The sequence below is a fragment of the Ictidomys tridecemlineatus genome, chromosome 5, assembly GCF_052094955.1.
Source record: "Ictidomys tridecemlineatus isolate mIctTri1 chromosome 5, mIctTri1.hap1, whole genome shotgun sequence".
NCBI classification, from domain to species: domain Eukaryota; kingdom Metazoa; phylum Chordata; class Mammalia; order Rodentia; family Sciuridae; genus Ictidomys; species Ictidomys tridecemlineatus.
In genome coordinates this window covers 198779400-198792978 of record NC_135481.1, presented here as the reverse complement: position 1 = coordinate 198792978, position 13579 = coordinate 198779400, and the positions used below count along the sequence as shown (strand labels likewise).

The following is a 13579-nucleotide window of genomic DNA, read 5'->3' as shown; positions in this document are numbered from 1 at the left end:
CATCAGTGCAGGCCTGTGCTCAAGGCAGAGTAGGGCAAGTCCTGGGTGGGTCAGAAATAAGGAGAGCACAGAGACCGGGGACGGCCAGGGCTATGGCAGTGCGAGGGCTGGTGGAGTGGGCAGGAGCCAGAGGTGGTTGCGCTTCCCAGAAGAGCCTGCCCTGGCTGGGCGGCCATGCAGCGCACACTGATCCCGAGTGTGGACAGCACAGCCAAGAAGCGTCAGGGCCAGACTCTGGCATTCCGAGGAGGGGTCACAGACACGGATGCATTGCTTTGCTGGGTTTCTCTCATGCCTCCTGGATCCTCCTGAAGGTACAGATCCTTGTAGCCCGTCAACCTGTTCAGGTACTGGGACTCTGCCAGGCACCTGAGAAACCCTGATGCCCACTGTCTTCCAGCCCCTTACCATCCCCCCAGAGTTAGCCACTGAGCTCAGAAAGGGGTGCAAGGACACCGTGACCCCCAGGTGTGCACCGGGGACACTCTGGCTCACCTTGCCATTTATTTCTTTTTAAGTCTTTTAAAATCTGTGTCTGCTGCCCAGCCTCACCTGGCTTTCCCTCCTGACAGAGCCTGTGGAGGGGCCGAGACAGCTGGCCTGTGGTGTTTCCCGCCACAGGTTCTTCCATGCACAGGTGGTGTGGCTCAGCAGGTGCCTCTGTCCTCTGAGCCTCCTCAGTGTTGCAGCTGGACTGCAGATGCCTCCGGCTGGGCTCCCTCTGCCCAAGGCCTGGATCCTGCTGTGCCCTTTCTCCAGGGGGCTCAGGGTCTGCTCTGCACACACCCCTGACAGTCCACTCCCCAAACTGCTGATGGGTTGAGTGACAGAAGCAAAGGTGTTTTAACTTTATCACTGTATTTATTTATTTTGATGCTAGGACTTGAACCCAGGGCCCTGGGCATGCCAGCTCATCACCTGGTTTTTATTTATCGCTGGAGTGGTTCTGTAAGGACTCCCCCGCCCCCCGCCCCCCGCCCCGCTGTGGCTGCCCAGGCTTGCCTGCAGTTCCTTTCTAGGAAAAGCAGGACAGACGCTGAGTGCTTCCTTCATTTCCCGAGTTAAGATGACAACTAGACTCTCACCCTTAGAAGGTGACATGGACTTGTATTGCTTTAGTCTCTGATTCAGGGAGGTCACCTTCTGTGAGTGTTGTTCAGTTGTCAGCGGTGGATCACCCTGGGCCGTGCACTGCAGCTCACGTGCGTGTGGCCCGAGGTGTTAGGGCGTCCTTGTCTGCGGGCGCTCTGTGCCCTCGCCCTGATGGCCTCTGCTCGGGGTGCCGCCTGTATCTTGGTTGTTGGAGAGTTGTGTGTGTGGTGGCACCTGCCCTTCCTCAGAGGCCTCTGCAGGTGCTTCCTCCTCCTGGATTCCCACCAGTCTCCCCGTGTCCTGTCGTCCTCTGGACCCTGTCTGGGGTACTGTTGGCATTTGGTTGTGCATTCTTCCCTTCTGCTCTGTGGCGTTTGTGGCCTGGCCTGGTCTCTTGGCCCCGTGACACTGTGAAGGGCGTGCCGTGGGAGGTGCCCCGAGTGGGCTTTGGCTGGGCAGCCCAGGCTCCTGCCCCGTGTCCCCGCTGCTGCCGAAGACGCGGAGGTGCTTGCAGGCTGGGTTTCTGCCCCGTGAGGTTCGTCCCTTGGTGCCTTGAGGTCCCCTTGCACTGCCCGTGCCCTTTCTTCCTTCGCTGCACCTCGGCCTCTGCCTGGCGCTGGCCCCTCCGCAGGCTGCTGAGTGCGTCTGTGTGTCCTGCTGTGCCTTCGTGACAGTCCTGTGAGGAGAGCTGCTTCCCCCCTTCCCCCGCCCAGGGTGTTCTTTCTGGCGCTTGTGTTAGGGTGGACATTGGCTTCTTCTGTGGCTTTCATGGCCCAGCTTTGGTCCGGGCAAGCCCCTTTGGGGTGGCCCCTGTGTCCTTTGGATGAGACCCACAGTTTCCAGGGTCTGCTTGCTTTCCCAGGCCACAGCACACTCGGCTGCGGGGTGGGTCCTTCCCGGGCAGTGGTGGTGAGCAGCAGGCCCACCAACTTGCTCTCTGCACCTGCTTCTGTCTGCTCCGTCCTGCTGCTGACGGGCTCTGAACTCAGACCTCAGGCCTCCCTGGGTCTGCAGCGGAGGCACATGGCCATTTGCCCCCAGTCTGCGGGTACCGAGAAGCGAATGCTCCTGCACAGCTACCCCGCGGGTCAGCACACTGCTTTTCCGTTGGCTGCCCCCTGGCCTGCCTGTGGTTGGTGTTCCCTGTTGGATGCCCACGTCTTGGTTGGCTCATGACTTCTGGGTGCAGTGTTGTCATGGCTCCAAGAGTCAGAGCTTCACAAAAAGCTGTGTACCCAAGGAGGGGCGGCCCATCACGTAGCCCCTGCCCCTGCTTGCTACCTGGGAGGTGGTGCAGAGCAGGCACCCTTTCTGCTTGGTGCCTCCGGGCACCATGTTGCCCCGCTGAGCACTCATGTGCCTTGGGTCATGTGGCGTGGCCACAGGCGGGCTTCGGTGCAGAGCATTGGCCCTGGGGCCCTGGGGGCATGTCCGGGCCAGCTCCTGCAGTGGGGTTGTGGGGTTGCAGGCCTGGCTTGTCACCTGTGGCAAGGAGGCTAGCCTCCCCACAGCCTTGCCAAGACATGCTGCCGCACCGTGAGGCTACTGGTGTGGGCGATGCTGACGTGGTGCCTGGTTCTTGTGGGTGCCGGTGGGTGCCCGAGAACAGACTGCGTGGGCCGGGGTCTGCTCTGGTGGTCGCTTGCTGGTGGTTTTGCAGTGAGTGTGGCAGTGGGCCTCGTGGCTAGCGCACCTCCACAGCTTTGATGTGATCGGTATTCTCTGTCTCGTGGTATGTAAGTGTCCGTAGGTGGCATGTTCATTTTGAATTGTGACTTGGAGCATTCAGAAGTCCCACCCGTTTGTGTTAGTGGGTCACTGTGACCAAAAGATCTGACAAGAACAACTGAGAGAAGGAGAACTGTTGGACTCAGGGTTTCAGAGGCCTTGTTCTGTGGTCAGTGGAAGCCCTTGCTCTGGGCTCAAGGTACGGCAACGTGTGATGACTAGCTGTTAGCTCCCCGTGCCCAGCGAAGGTCAGGGACAGGAGGTGTAGCCCCAGGCTCACCCTCCACCTGCCTCTCCAGCCACGACCCACTCCCTGCAGTGGACCCCAGTTCTCTCAGAGCACTGGCTGCCAAGTGGATGAGCCTGCCGTGAGGCCACGGCCCTGCAGCCCATTCACTCCGCCTGCACTGCCTCCTGTGGGCTTCCTGGGGAACGCTGCGTCCAGTCCACATGTCCAGCCTCCACTGTGGGTTTGAGGCCCACATTGACTGGCCTCACAAGTGGCCCTTGTTGTGGGGGTCTGCAGCCTGCAGCAGGAAGGGGACGGTGCTTCCTGCTCGGCCTGGGTGCGTGTCCTCCAGGCTCTGGTGTCAGGAAGGCTGCTCTGTGCTCTGTGGCCCGTCCAGTGCCCTCCCCTGCTGTGGTGTAGCTGTTAGCCACTGTACCTTTTGGTGGCTGTTCTCTAGCTCCCCTTCCCCCCCCCACTCTGCTGGCTGCCAGCGCCAAGGCCCCCCTCTGACCTGCACTGCCTGGCCTGGGGTCTCCCCTCTGCAGCCTTGTCCCTGGCCTGGTCTCCGAGGAGAGTGGGTCCAGCTGTTCCACGCTGCCCTGCTGTATTTGGGCTGTGCAGCCTGGTGACAGGCGAGGATGCCCTGAGTGCCCTTGCATCTTGTGGTTGGAGATGCCATCTGAGAAGTGGGACCCGCCATTCTGTGCCCTTGCAGTTATTCCCTGTCTCCGCCCGCAGGCTCCTCTGTGCTGGGCCGACCCTGGCTGTGGGCTGGGGTCAGAATTCTGGGGTCTAGACGGGCTTCCAGCCTCAGGTCGGGGCCACACCTGCCCCCTGCTGCTCAGGTCCTCATCCCTGGTCTCTCAGCCCTCTCTTCCTGGGCCCCGTCCCTCTTCAGAGTGGCTGGCCTTGGCTTGGCAGGGATTTCCCACCCCGCCGCTCCCCAGACGGTGTGCCCTCTCTCTCCATGCTGGGCGCTGGGCACTGGGCTCCCTGCTCCCTGCTGTGAGGCGGTGGCGCCCTCTGCTAGCAGTGCTGCAAGTCCAGGCTGCCAGGGCAGGGTTTCTGGGTATTCGGGGTGGGACGCTGGCACTGACTACATGGACTCTTGTCCTGGGGGACCAGCAGCTCCCCTGCACTCCTCTCCCCTTCCCTGCCAGTGGTCAGGGGCTCTTCTCAGAATTCTCCGTTTCCATTTTGGCCCTCAGAGGCCCCTTCAGGCCTTGTGTTAGGCCCTTCGCCTGTCCTGTGCTCCCATACCAACTGTGCCAGTCTCAGGCCTCTCTGGACTGGCTTTCAGCGCGCGGGGCCCCTGCCGTATCCCCCAGCTTCTTTGCAAGGTGGCCTCGCTCGGGAGGTGGCGGGTGGTGCCCTGGGAGCCGTCCTGCGTTCTCCGTCACCTGAAGAGTGGTGCCCCTCCAGTCTGGGGGTGGCATGGCCCTTGCCCGTCCCTTTGCTCAGTGCTTGGAGTGGGTGGTGGGAGGGCCGGGCCACGGCTGACCTTGTTTCAGCTGATTTTCTGAGCATTGGTGGGTGTCCTTTAACCTCCCCAACATGAGCTGGACTCTTGTGGGACAGCTCAAGCAGGTGAGGGGTCAGGGTGGCTGCCAGCAAGAGTCAGGTGGTGACAGGCAGATGGGGGCTGGGGCCGATGGCCACCCTCCCCGGGAGCTCGTCCTGCTGTCCTAGGGCTGCTGTGGGTGTGGGCTCCAGCCTGTTGCTTGAGCAGGTGGAGAATCAGCTTCATCTCCACACTCCCAGCAGCGGGCCTCTCTTCTCAGGGCAGCGCCCTGAGGCACTGGGGACACGCCGTACGGGGGTGTGCTGCAGCAGGTACTGCTCCCTTGGGACATGAAGCCCCCTTCTGTGGCTGCACCTGCGCTGGCCACTCTGGACAGGAGGACCCCACAGGAGGGTCCTTCTGTGGGCTTTATTTCCTGGGCTGAATTTTACAGTGGAAGGTTGGTCTCCTTTCTTTGGCTTTTTGAAGGTGCTCAGGCTGGCAGGGTGAGTGTTGGTGTGCCGCATAGGGCAGGCTGGGCCGGGTGCAGGGAGGGTTGCACGGGCTGCTCTTGCTGAGCAGCAGAGCTCCTGGCAGGTAGGTCACAGCTCTGGCGGGTGCTGGGACTCGCCTGGGTCCTCTGTCCTCTCCGCAGACAGTGCAGAGCCACCTGCTGCAGTGGGCTGCGGGCAGAGCCCCAGTCTCAGTGGTGGGGCACCTCTTGCCCATCCAGGACCCTGTGGTGTTTCCTGCCAAGGCTCCCCCAGCTCTGGGGAGCTGTGAGATGCCATAGGCCAGGTGACCTGCTTGGCAAAGTGGCGAGGCCTGGTCTGGACCAGGTGGTCAGAGCAGTTGCTGTGCCAAGCAGCATGGGCTCCAGCCTTCACCTCTCTCCTGCAGCCCAGAGCTTTGGCTGTAGTCACAGAACCCTCAGAGCCCAGAGTCTGTGGCTTATGGGCCATGGCCCTTCTCCTCCGGAGCTGGTGGGGGGTGGTGCTTTGCTCCATGGCCACCAATGCCTGGGCTGTAGGTGGCCGGGCAGTGGGCTGTGCCCTCTGTGGGCGCTCACACTGGTTGTCAGCCAGTCCTGGGCACCGGTTTTGATGCTGCTCTTGTGGTTCCTGACTTTGCTCCTGAGGAAGCCTTGCCTGTGTGCCAGCCTGGCGATGTGGCCAGGCCACGGGGACCTGCCCACCTGTGGCTGCAGTGGTGCCTCTGAGAGCCCAACGCCATGGCTCTCTCCCTCTAGCCCCAGGGTCACCAAGACAGCCAGCTCTTGTCACCAGGCAGCCTCTCCAAGCGAGGCCGGCTTGGCCCACCGTGGAGGTCTCGTGCTGAGGGAGGCCTCTGCATTGCCCAGGCGACCTAGTTCTCATTCTCAGGAACCCCAGGGACGTGGCCAGTCCTCCTCCCCCTGCCCCTCACTGGCTTGTAGCTGGTGTCCAGGGCACCTGCAGAAGCCCGCCTCCGCCGTTTCTGCTTCCTTCTGCGTGTGGATGTCCACCAGCCATTTGGAGGGCTCCGTGGTCTACAGGAAACCTCTGGAGGCATCAGGAGAATCCCAACTTCTTCATCCAAGAGGAGGTGGCCACTGAGGTCGTGGAGGTGGCTCAGAGCACCTGGGGAGCAACCTGGCTGGCTTTGGCATGATGAGCAAAGAGAAGCCATTACAGCCTGGGCCACCGTCCATGCCAGCTGCCTGGCCTGCCACCTGCTGGCCCTGGGAGACTCTGGCTCCTTTCACTCTTGCTGAACAGCAGGGCAGTGCCAGCCCCAGGTGTGCTGAGTTCACCGGAGCAGCCCACTTCCCACCTCTGGGGATAGGCCCCCGGGGGGCCGGGGGGGCGACGCCACCTGTGGGGGGTTCTGGAGCTCGCACTTGGGGTGTCGGTATCGGGGGGGGGTGGCGAGAAGCAGCTGCTGGACACTGCTTTTGGGGATCCTGCACATTCCATACCAACCCGGTAGCTCTTTTTCTCTGAGCCAAAGGACAGTTGCCTCAGGACAGCTGGGTGGGGCCCAGTGGGGATCACCGTCTGCAGCTGGCCGCCTCTGCTGACCCACAGCTCGCCTAGCCCAGGAGCTCAGACCTGGTGCCTTTATCAGTGCATCAGGGTGACATGGCCCAGGTGGGGCTTGGATGTGGGCCCTGGGCAGCCTTGCTGTGGCCGCTTGGAGGTCGGGCTGCTGTCCCGGGGCCCGCCAGCTGCTTGCCTTGGGACGGAGTGCTCGTCTTTCTCTTCCTCCCCCCAGGGCCAGAGTGTGATCCTTGTGGGGCATCTAAGGGTGGTGGTCTGAGTGTGTGCTGTACAGTGGGGGTCTCTGGCCCTGACCCCTCCTAGATAGGGACTTGAACTCATCAGCTGGAGCTCTAGACCTGCTGGAAGGAGCCCAGGCCGTGTCCGGGTTCCGGGGACCCCGGGGCACTGAGGCTGCCTCCTCCGTCTGCTCTGAGCCCACTAACACCTGACTTCTCCTCTCTCCTCACAGGGCTCGGGCCCTGGTGTGGCAGTTCCAGGCAGCTCCGGCGTGGGAGCCCCCAGGCAGTTCACTCGGCAGAGAATCACACGGGTCAACCTCAGGGACCTCATATTTTGTTTAGAGAACGAGCGCGAGACAAGCCATTCACTGTTGCTCTACAAAGCACTCCTCAAGTAACACAGGCTGCCGGTGTTTCTGACAGAGACGCCTGGGGACGTTTTTATATATTTGCAGATTGCGCCTTTTTGTAACAAGCAAATGGGATATTGTTTAAAAACAGCCACCTCTTTGCAATGGAACAGTTTTATATTCCAGTTTCTAAATCAGCTCAGTGTGGAAGGAAACCTCTCCTGTAGCAGAGAACACAGGCCTGTGGATGCTCCTGAAGGTCAGCTACGCCCCCGCTCATCCTCGACTGAGTGGCCTTCTTGCCAAACAAGCCATATTAAAGACTGACGAGCCGTTCAGTGACCGCGCTGCCCTGCCAGCTCGCACAGCCCCAAGTCCTCGTGCATTTTGGTTTAGTTCACCTAACGTACCACGTAGGTGTCTGTCTACAGCCGATGACCTCATTTCACTTATTTTATTTTTGTAACAGTCAGTTGGCTAAGCAAACTGATTTTTAGACTATTTATCTTCCTCCTCTTCCCCACTCCGCTTGAAGTTCTGCAGGAACGTGCGGTTTACCGCAGCACCGTCACCTCGAGTGGGCCCGCGGTCCCGCCTGGTGGAGGCCGGAGCCCAGCAAGCGGCCCCTTCTGAATGTGCTCAGCATCTGTACAAATGCATTTTATTTGCTACAGTTTGTGAAGCTGTAAGGTTAAAAGAAATGAGAACTTTTTCAGCATAAATATATTTTACTTGCACTGTGTTTTTTAGCTAAAAGTGAAAACTTAGATTAAATAAAATCAAAGTTGAGAAGAATCATCAAAAGACTGTTTCTCAGTGTGAATCAAGTGTTGAAAAATGGTTGGTGTATTTTGTCAGTAATTGTACATAATCTTTGGCACATAACATGAAAATGGCTATGTAAACTATAATTATTTTGCTAAGAGACTGTATGCCAGCCGAGGGCCGACTTTACAGACCCCAGAGCAAAGCCCCTTCTTTGTACCTATTTTTTTATTACAAATATACTAATTGGTTCTTTATATTTTCAGAGGTTATTGTATTAAATTGTCTATTGATAGTACTTTTATGACTGTAAATACTTGGGCTTTCTCCGTGTGGATCCTCACGTTAGACTTCAGTCTGCGCCTGTGGACTGAAGGCTGATCAGTATTTTTTATCAGCACCTGAGAACTGTTACACCTTTTATTTTATCTTTTAGGAAAATCCCTGTCTTTCCATTTTTTCATGTAAATTTTGCACAGTTACTTGTTCATATGTAAATATTTTACTTTCAAAAATGAAGTTTTTAATTGCTATTGTTTTATATAGGATTGAAAGAAAATTAACTCCTTTATTAAAAACAAATCTATCTGTATCTGTTCTGCCTCTTCTTCAGCCTCCCAGGTTTTGCTGAGGTGGCCAGAGACTGCTCTGGTCCTGTCCAGGTGATGGTGACCCCAGTAAGTCCAGTGGGAGTAAGTTTCCCTCCCAGGACTGGGCGTCCAGAACCCTGCTGTCCAGCCCTGGGCCAGGAAGTGGGCTCTCCCCTTCTGCCCTCGGCACCCCAGGGAGGCCGAGGAGGCCGAGACAGGCCCAAGGACACACAGAAACCACCCTGCTGGGTCCCAGTGCTAGTGCAGACCCCTGGTGGGCAGAGGGGGGTCCCTGGGAGTGGCGGCCCTGACAGGGTACACTGCCTTCCCAGCACCTCAGGTGGCCGCTGCCGGTGTGGGTGGAGCTGGTCCCAGTGTGGCCACACCCTGCCCGCCGTGGCCTGCGTGTGGTGGCCCCTGGAGGCAACATGCCCATTCTTGTTCTTGCTGTCTGTGGTAAGGGGCCACACGTGTGGGGCCTTGGAGGACAGATGCTCTGCCCCCAGGCCTGGACACTGGAGCACTACCAGCACATGGGCTTCCGAGGCTCAGAGCTGCCGCTCCGTGGTGTTCACAGGCAGGTAGGAGCACCGTCCGTCTCCACCTCTCCCTGGCCAGCTTTCACCCCGTCAGGACCCCAGTCATTAAAGTCACCTGTAAGGACCCCGCGCCAAAGGGAGCCACATCCTGAGGCCCTGGAGTGGAATAGATGCAGTCCCGAGGCCCTAGGGTGGGGTTGCCCCATAACTTTTGGGAGGGTCACTGTGAGAACCACGCTCACCTGTCCAAGCCGAAGAATGGACTGAGAGAAGACGGGAAGAGGGAGCTTGGCCTTAATGACAGTCTTGCAAGGTCAGGGGTCCTGTGGTCGGGGATACACAGCTTGGGCACAACCATGTTTTATTCCCTAGAGTGCAAGTTCCCTCCCCCAGTTCCTGATGGACACTGGGCTTTATTTTTCAGAGACAAAGTTTGTAACACGTGGCACTGCAGACGGATGAGACTGGACCCAAGGAGGGGTGTTTTTCTGGTACTGGGCTTGAACCCAGGGGCGCTCGGCCACTGGGTCAAGCAGCATGACAAGGACCCCACACTGGCAGTTGCCCTCGGGCACACGGGCCAGAAGGAAGGAGCCAAAGCAGGTGTGCAAGGTGAGTCCAGAGTGCAGAGGGAGCCTGCACTGAGCGCCAGCACCATGGCGGGCTCCCCAGGTGGTGGGCACGAGGCACTGACAGCAGGGACCTGGAGCACAGCACAATGGTGTCTGAGGTCCCTACTCTGGGACAAAAGGACCCAGAGAGCAGGCGCGTGGAGAAGGCCGGGTGCAGCTCAGTCCTGGAAATGAGGCTGAGTCTAGAGTCACCTGGAGGTCAGAGCCTTGGGATGCCCAGGGGCCTCAGGCAGTGTGGAGACTGCCCTCCCATGCCTAGGGACAGTGTGGTGGTGTGTGGGAGGGCACGGTGGGTGACGGTGGCACAGAGCAGTTCAACATCTGCCCACAGGTGGAGGTCCCTAGACCCTGGACGGAGCAAGGGAGGCGTCTGCCCACTGTGGGCTTGTGCAGGGACAGGTGCCCACGTGCCCTTGGGGTGGGTCGAGGAACCAGATGCACTGGCAGAGGTTTTGGAGGAGAGGCTGGGGAAGAGCTTCCGGGCTGCGGTGCCAGGTTTCTAGGGATGCGGACTCTGCCTGGGCTCCACGGAGGGCACCCAGGGCCAGGTTGGGCCTTTGGATTTCTGTGGTTGTGAGCTGCGCTCCGTGGGAGGGGACTGGCCTGTCTTTGAATTCAGTGAATCCACAATGCACGATTCACATAGGTGGAGGCACAGTGGGAAGGCGATCGGTGTCTGATTTTACCATGTCAACAGTCTTGTTCCAAGAGACGCACACGTGATCTCCACTTCGGTGGTTGTTTTGTTCTGTTCTGAGAAAAAGAGTGGCACATAGATTCCTTGTCTGAATCTTTTAAAAAACGTCCCTGTGCAGGTGAAATGGCAAGCCACAGGCGTGGAGAACGGCACAGGGTGCATCCCCGGCCAAGGACCCAGGGCCCACAGCAATGTGCGACGTGGGAACAGGCTTGGCACCGGCCTTCAGAGGCCTGCAGGTGGAGGCTGTGAGTCCACTTGTCCTGCCCGGCACGTGGTGGTGGCACTGGGCTCACCTGAACTCCCTACAACCCCTTTGGGAAACTATTTCCCTCCTTCCTGATGAAGTGGTACCAGGTGGACCCTGAGACCCAGCGGCTCCACCCCCGGTGTCGGCTCAAGAGTGACAGACACAGGGGAGCCTTCACCCTGCCTGGCCCTCCGCAGGTGCACGCAGGCCGGCTGTGCAGAGCCAGAGGAGCACCCGTGGGGCCCAGCAGCACACTGTGTGGATGGGCGGCACCCAGCCTCACACCCCCTTCCCTTTCCTTCCCTGATGCAGGAGCAGCAGGACGTGTGCCACGGAGCCGCTGCCACTGCTGGTGGAGGGGTGGGCTGGGAGGGCGCGAGGGCCCTTGGGAGATGACCTGGGGGTGGTGGTCACACAAAGGTGTGCAAACCTGGAAATCAGGTGACAGGCACTGCGTGTGCACTCATACCTGGCAAGATGCCCCAGGAAGGGTGCAGGACTCTGCCGTAGCTGGAGACGGCCCTCCCCGCACTGCAGGGACCTGGCACCAGAAGGGTGAGGCTGGCAAATGCAGCAACCTAAACTCCGAGACCAGTCCTTGTGCTGGATGCCCCTGAGGAGGGAGGAACAGATGGTCCCTGGGATGAACGCTGCTTGCTTTGTACCTAACAAGACTTAGAAGTAAGATTGCCCAAGGGGGAGATGTGAACCAAGGTAGCTGCAGAGCGTCCCCCAGTGAGACTCAAGAACATTGAGTCCCAGGCATGCAAAGACCAGGAAAACGGAATCCCGGCGAGGAAACCAGCAGTCGACAGTGACCTGAGACGTGATAGGTGGCCGTGGTGTGCGCGCCCACCCGGAGTCACCACCTCCGGGCTGTGCATGGGAGAAGCTGGGTCGACGCGACTGCAGAGGCAGAGACAGGTAGCAAACAGGGAAGGGGCCCCAAGGCCCCAGGGAGGAGACCCGACCTGTGCATGTGAGGCCCTGAGGAGGGAGAAGGCCGGAGCCTCAGGCTGCGCCGAGAAGCCACCAGAGGCCGCACTCGGGCACAGGCAAGGGGAGCCCAGCGTCAGCAGCCACAAGAACACCCCTAGCGGGGAGGACAGAAGTCCCCAAAGGTGGAGCAGAAGATATTTGAATAATGGCTGAAAAGTTTCCAAATTTGATGAAATCTAAGAAGCTCAATGAATCTGAAACCCAAGAAACATGGGGGCAAACTCACAGGCACATGACCACCCCTGGAGGAAGGAGAGCTTCGAGCAACAAGGACAGGTGACAGACAGCTAGAAACAGGACACAGGGGACGAGGTCTTCAAGGTGGAAAGAAACAGGATCGATTTCTTCACCCTGTAAAAACGTCTTTGTTAGGAAAAGGCAAACTCTGGATGGAGTCCTCCCATCAGACCTGCCCACAGAAGGGCAGAGGCCACCTGGGGCGCCGCCCAGGGCTGAGGCCAGCCCCCCAGACAGACCCAGAGTCGTGCCAAGTGACGGAGAGGGCAGGAGGAAGAGAAGGACACGCGGAACAGAGACCCCAGGAGGGGAGAGACTGACCCAGCCCTGGAGCCCCATGGAACCTGGCAGGGCACGCACCTGGAGGTCCAGCCGCTTGGAGGCCCAGGAAGAGAGCGGAAGCTTTGGGGCCAGCCCCGGAGACTCAGCGAGGCCCTGACTTCATGTAGAACAAAGGGCTGGGGTGCAGCTCGTGGCACAGGGCCCTGGTGCAGCTCCCAGCACCAAAAAATATAAACAAGGAGCTCCACAAGCCCTTCCCCTCCCCAGTGCAGGTCCCAAGAAGCCCAGGAACCTGTGGTGAGTCCTGAGGACCACTGTCCACGCACCTGCTGGCTTCTACCTCGTGCTCTCTTTGGACTAAACAAAGCCAGAGAGCTGGAGCCGGCCACTGTGGCCTGTCCTGAGCCCCGGGTGAGATTCCAGCTCACCAGGCTGAGGCCACCCGGCGCTTCTGTCCACTCTCTACCAGGTTTCCTTTAAGGGAAGAGCCCAGCTTTTCACTGTGGTTGTGTCCGGCCGGCTGCAGGAGCCTGGGGCCTATGAAGTCCAGGCCCCCTTTCCCCTAGGAGAGCACACAGCAGGGGGAGCCTGGCTGAGCACCAGGGCAGACACTGCAGGACAGAGCAGCCCACTCAGCTGCCCCATGGAGCATGGGCCTCTCAGGGCCCCGGAAGTGCTGCCGCCCACCTCGTTGCCTCGCTGAGGGACATGGGCTGGACTACAGTTTCTAAGCTGGTGGCAGCAGCTCAGCCCACAAGAAGGCTCTGTCCCCAAGGGAAGGTCAGTCCTGAGGACCAGTGACCACCTCAGTTTCACATTCTAAAACCAAAAAGGCTTGGACCCTTAGTGCCGAGGCTTGTCCACCATTCCCAGCAGAGCCAAGGGGTCCATCTGGAAGGCTGTCCTGGGACAGCCGGACCAGCGGGAGCCTCTGCTCTTCTCCAGGAGTGTGTGTGTGCAGAAAATAAAAACGGAGGAGCCCAAGCCGCGCCTCACTCTGCCTGCGCCTGCCCTCGAGGCCCTGCCCTGCCACGTCCCCCCTGCCGGCCCTCGAGGCCCTGCCCTGCGGCCTCCCTGGGGGAGTCCCTGGGTAGCTTCCAGGAGTCCTGAATGCCTCACTGTGGTGCAAGTCGAGAGCCTGCCAGGTGGACTAGACGTCCCTTTCTCCCTCTGGCCACCTCCCCCAGCCCCTGCCTGGTGACAAGAGGAAGAAATAGCACCAGAGATGGCGCCTGTGACTGCGCGTGAAGACGGACCTCATGGGCAGAGCCGGTCAGAACCTCCAGCAAAGAGGAGGTGCCGGGCCTCGCAGGTCACCAGGAACAAACCGGACCGTGGGAGCCACAGAGCTGGCACGCACCTTGGAGCGCAGCCGTGGAGACCCCCGGCGCCGGGGCGTGCTGGGGGTGGCGCTCCGTTTGAACAGCC

The 13579-nt window shown here is 59.7% G+C and overlaps 1 protein-coding gene across 1 annotated transcript in view; it reads left to right on the top strand.

The window, feature by feature from the left end:
• Positions 1-8517, top strand: part of Taf4 (TATA-box binding protein associated factor 4) — a 70040-nt gene extending 61523 nt beyond the window's left edge. The window contains exon 15 of the mRNA XM_078052092.1: positions 7041-8517. Within this exon, the coding sequence (XP_077908218.1) occupies positions 7041-7208 (168 nt within the window). The 3' untranslated portion in view covers positions 7209-8517. The remainder of the gene's footprint in view (positions 1-7040) is intronic.
• Positions 8518-13579: the final 5062 nt, after the last annotated feature.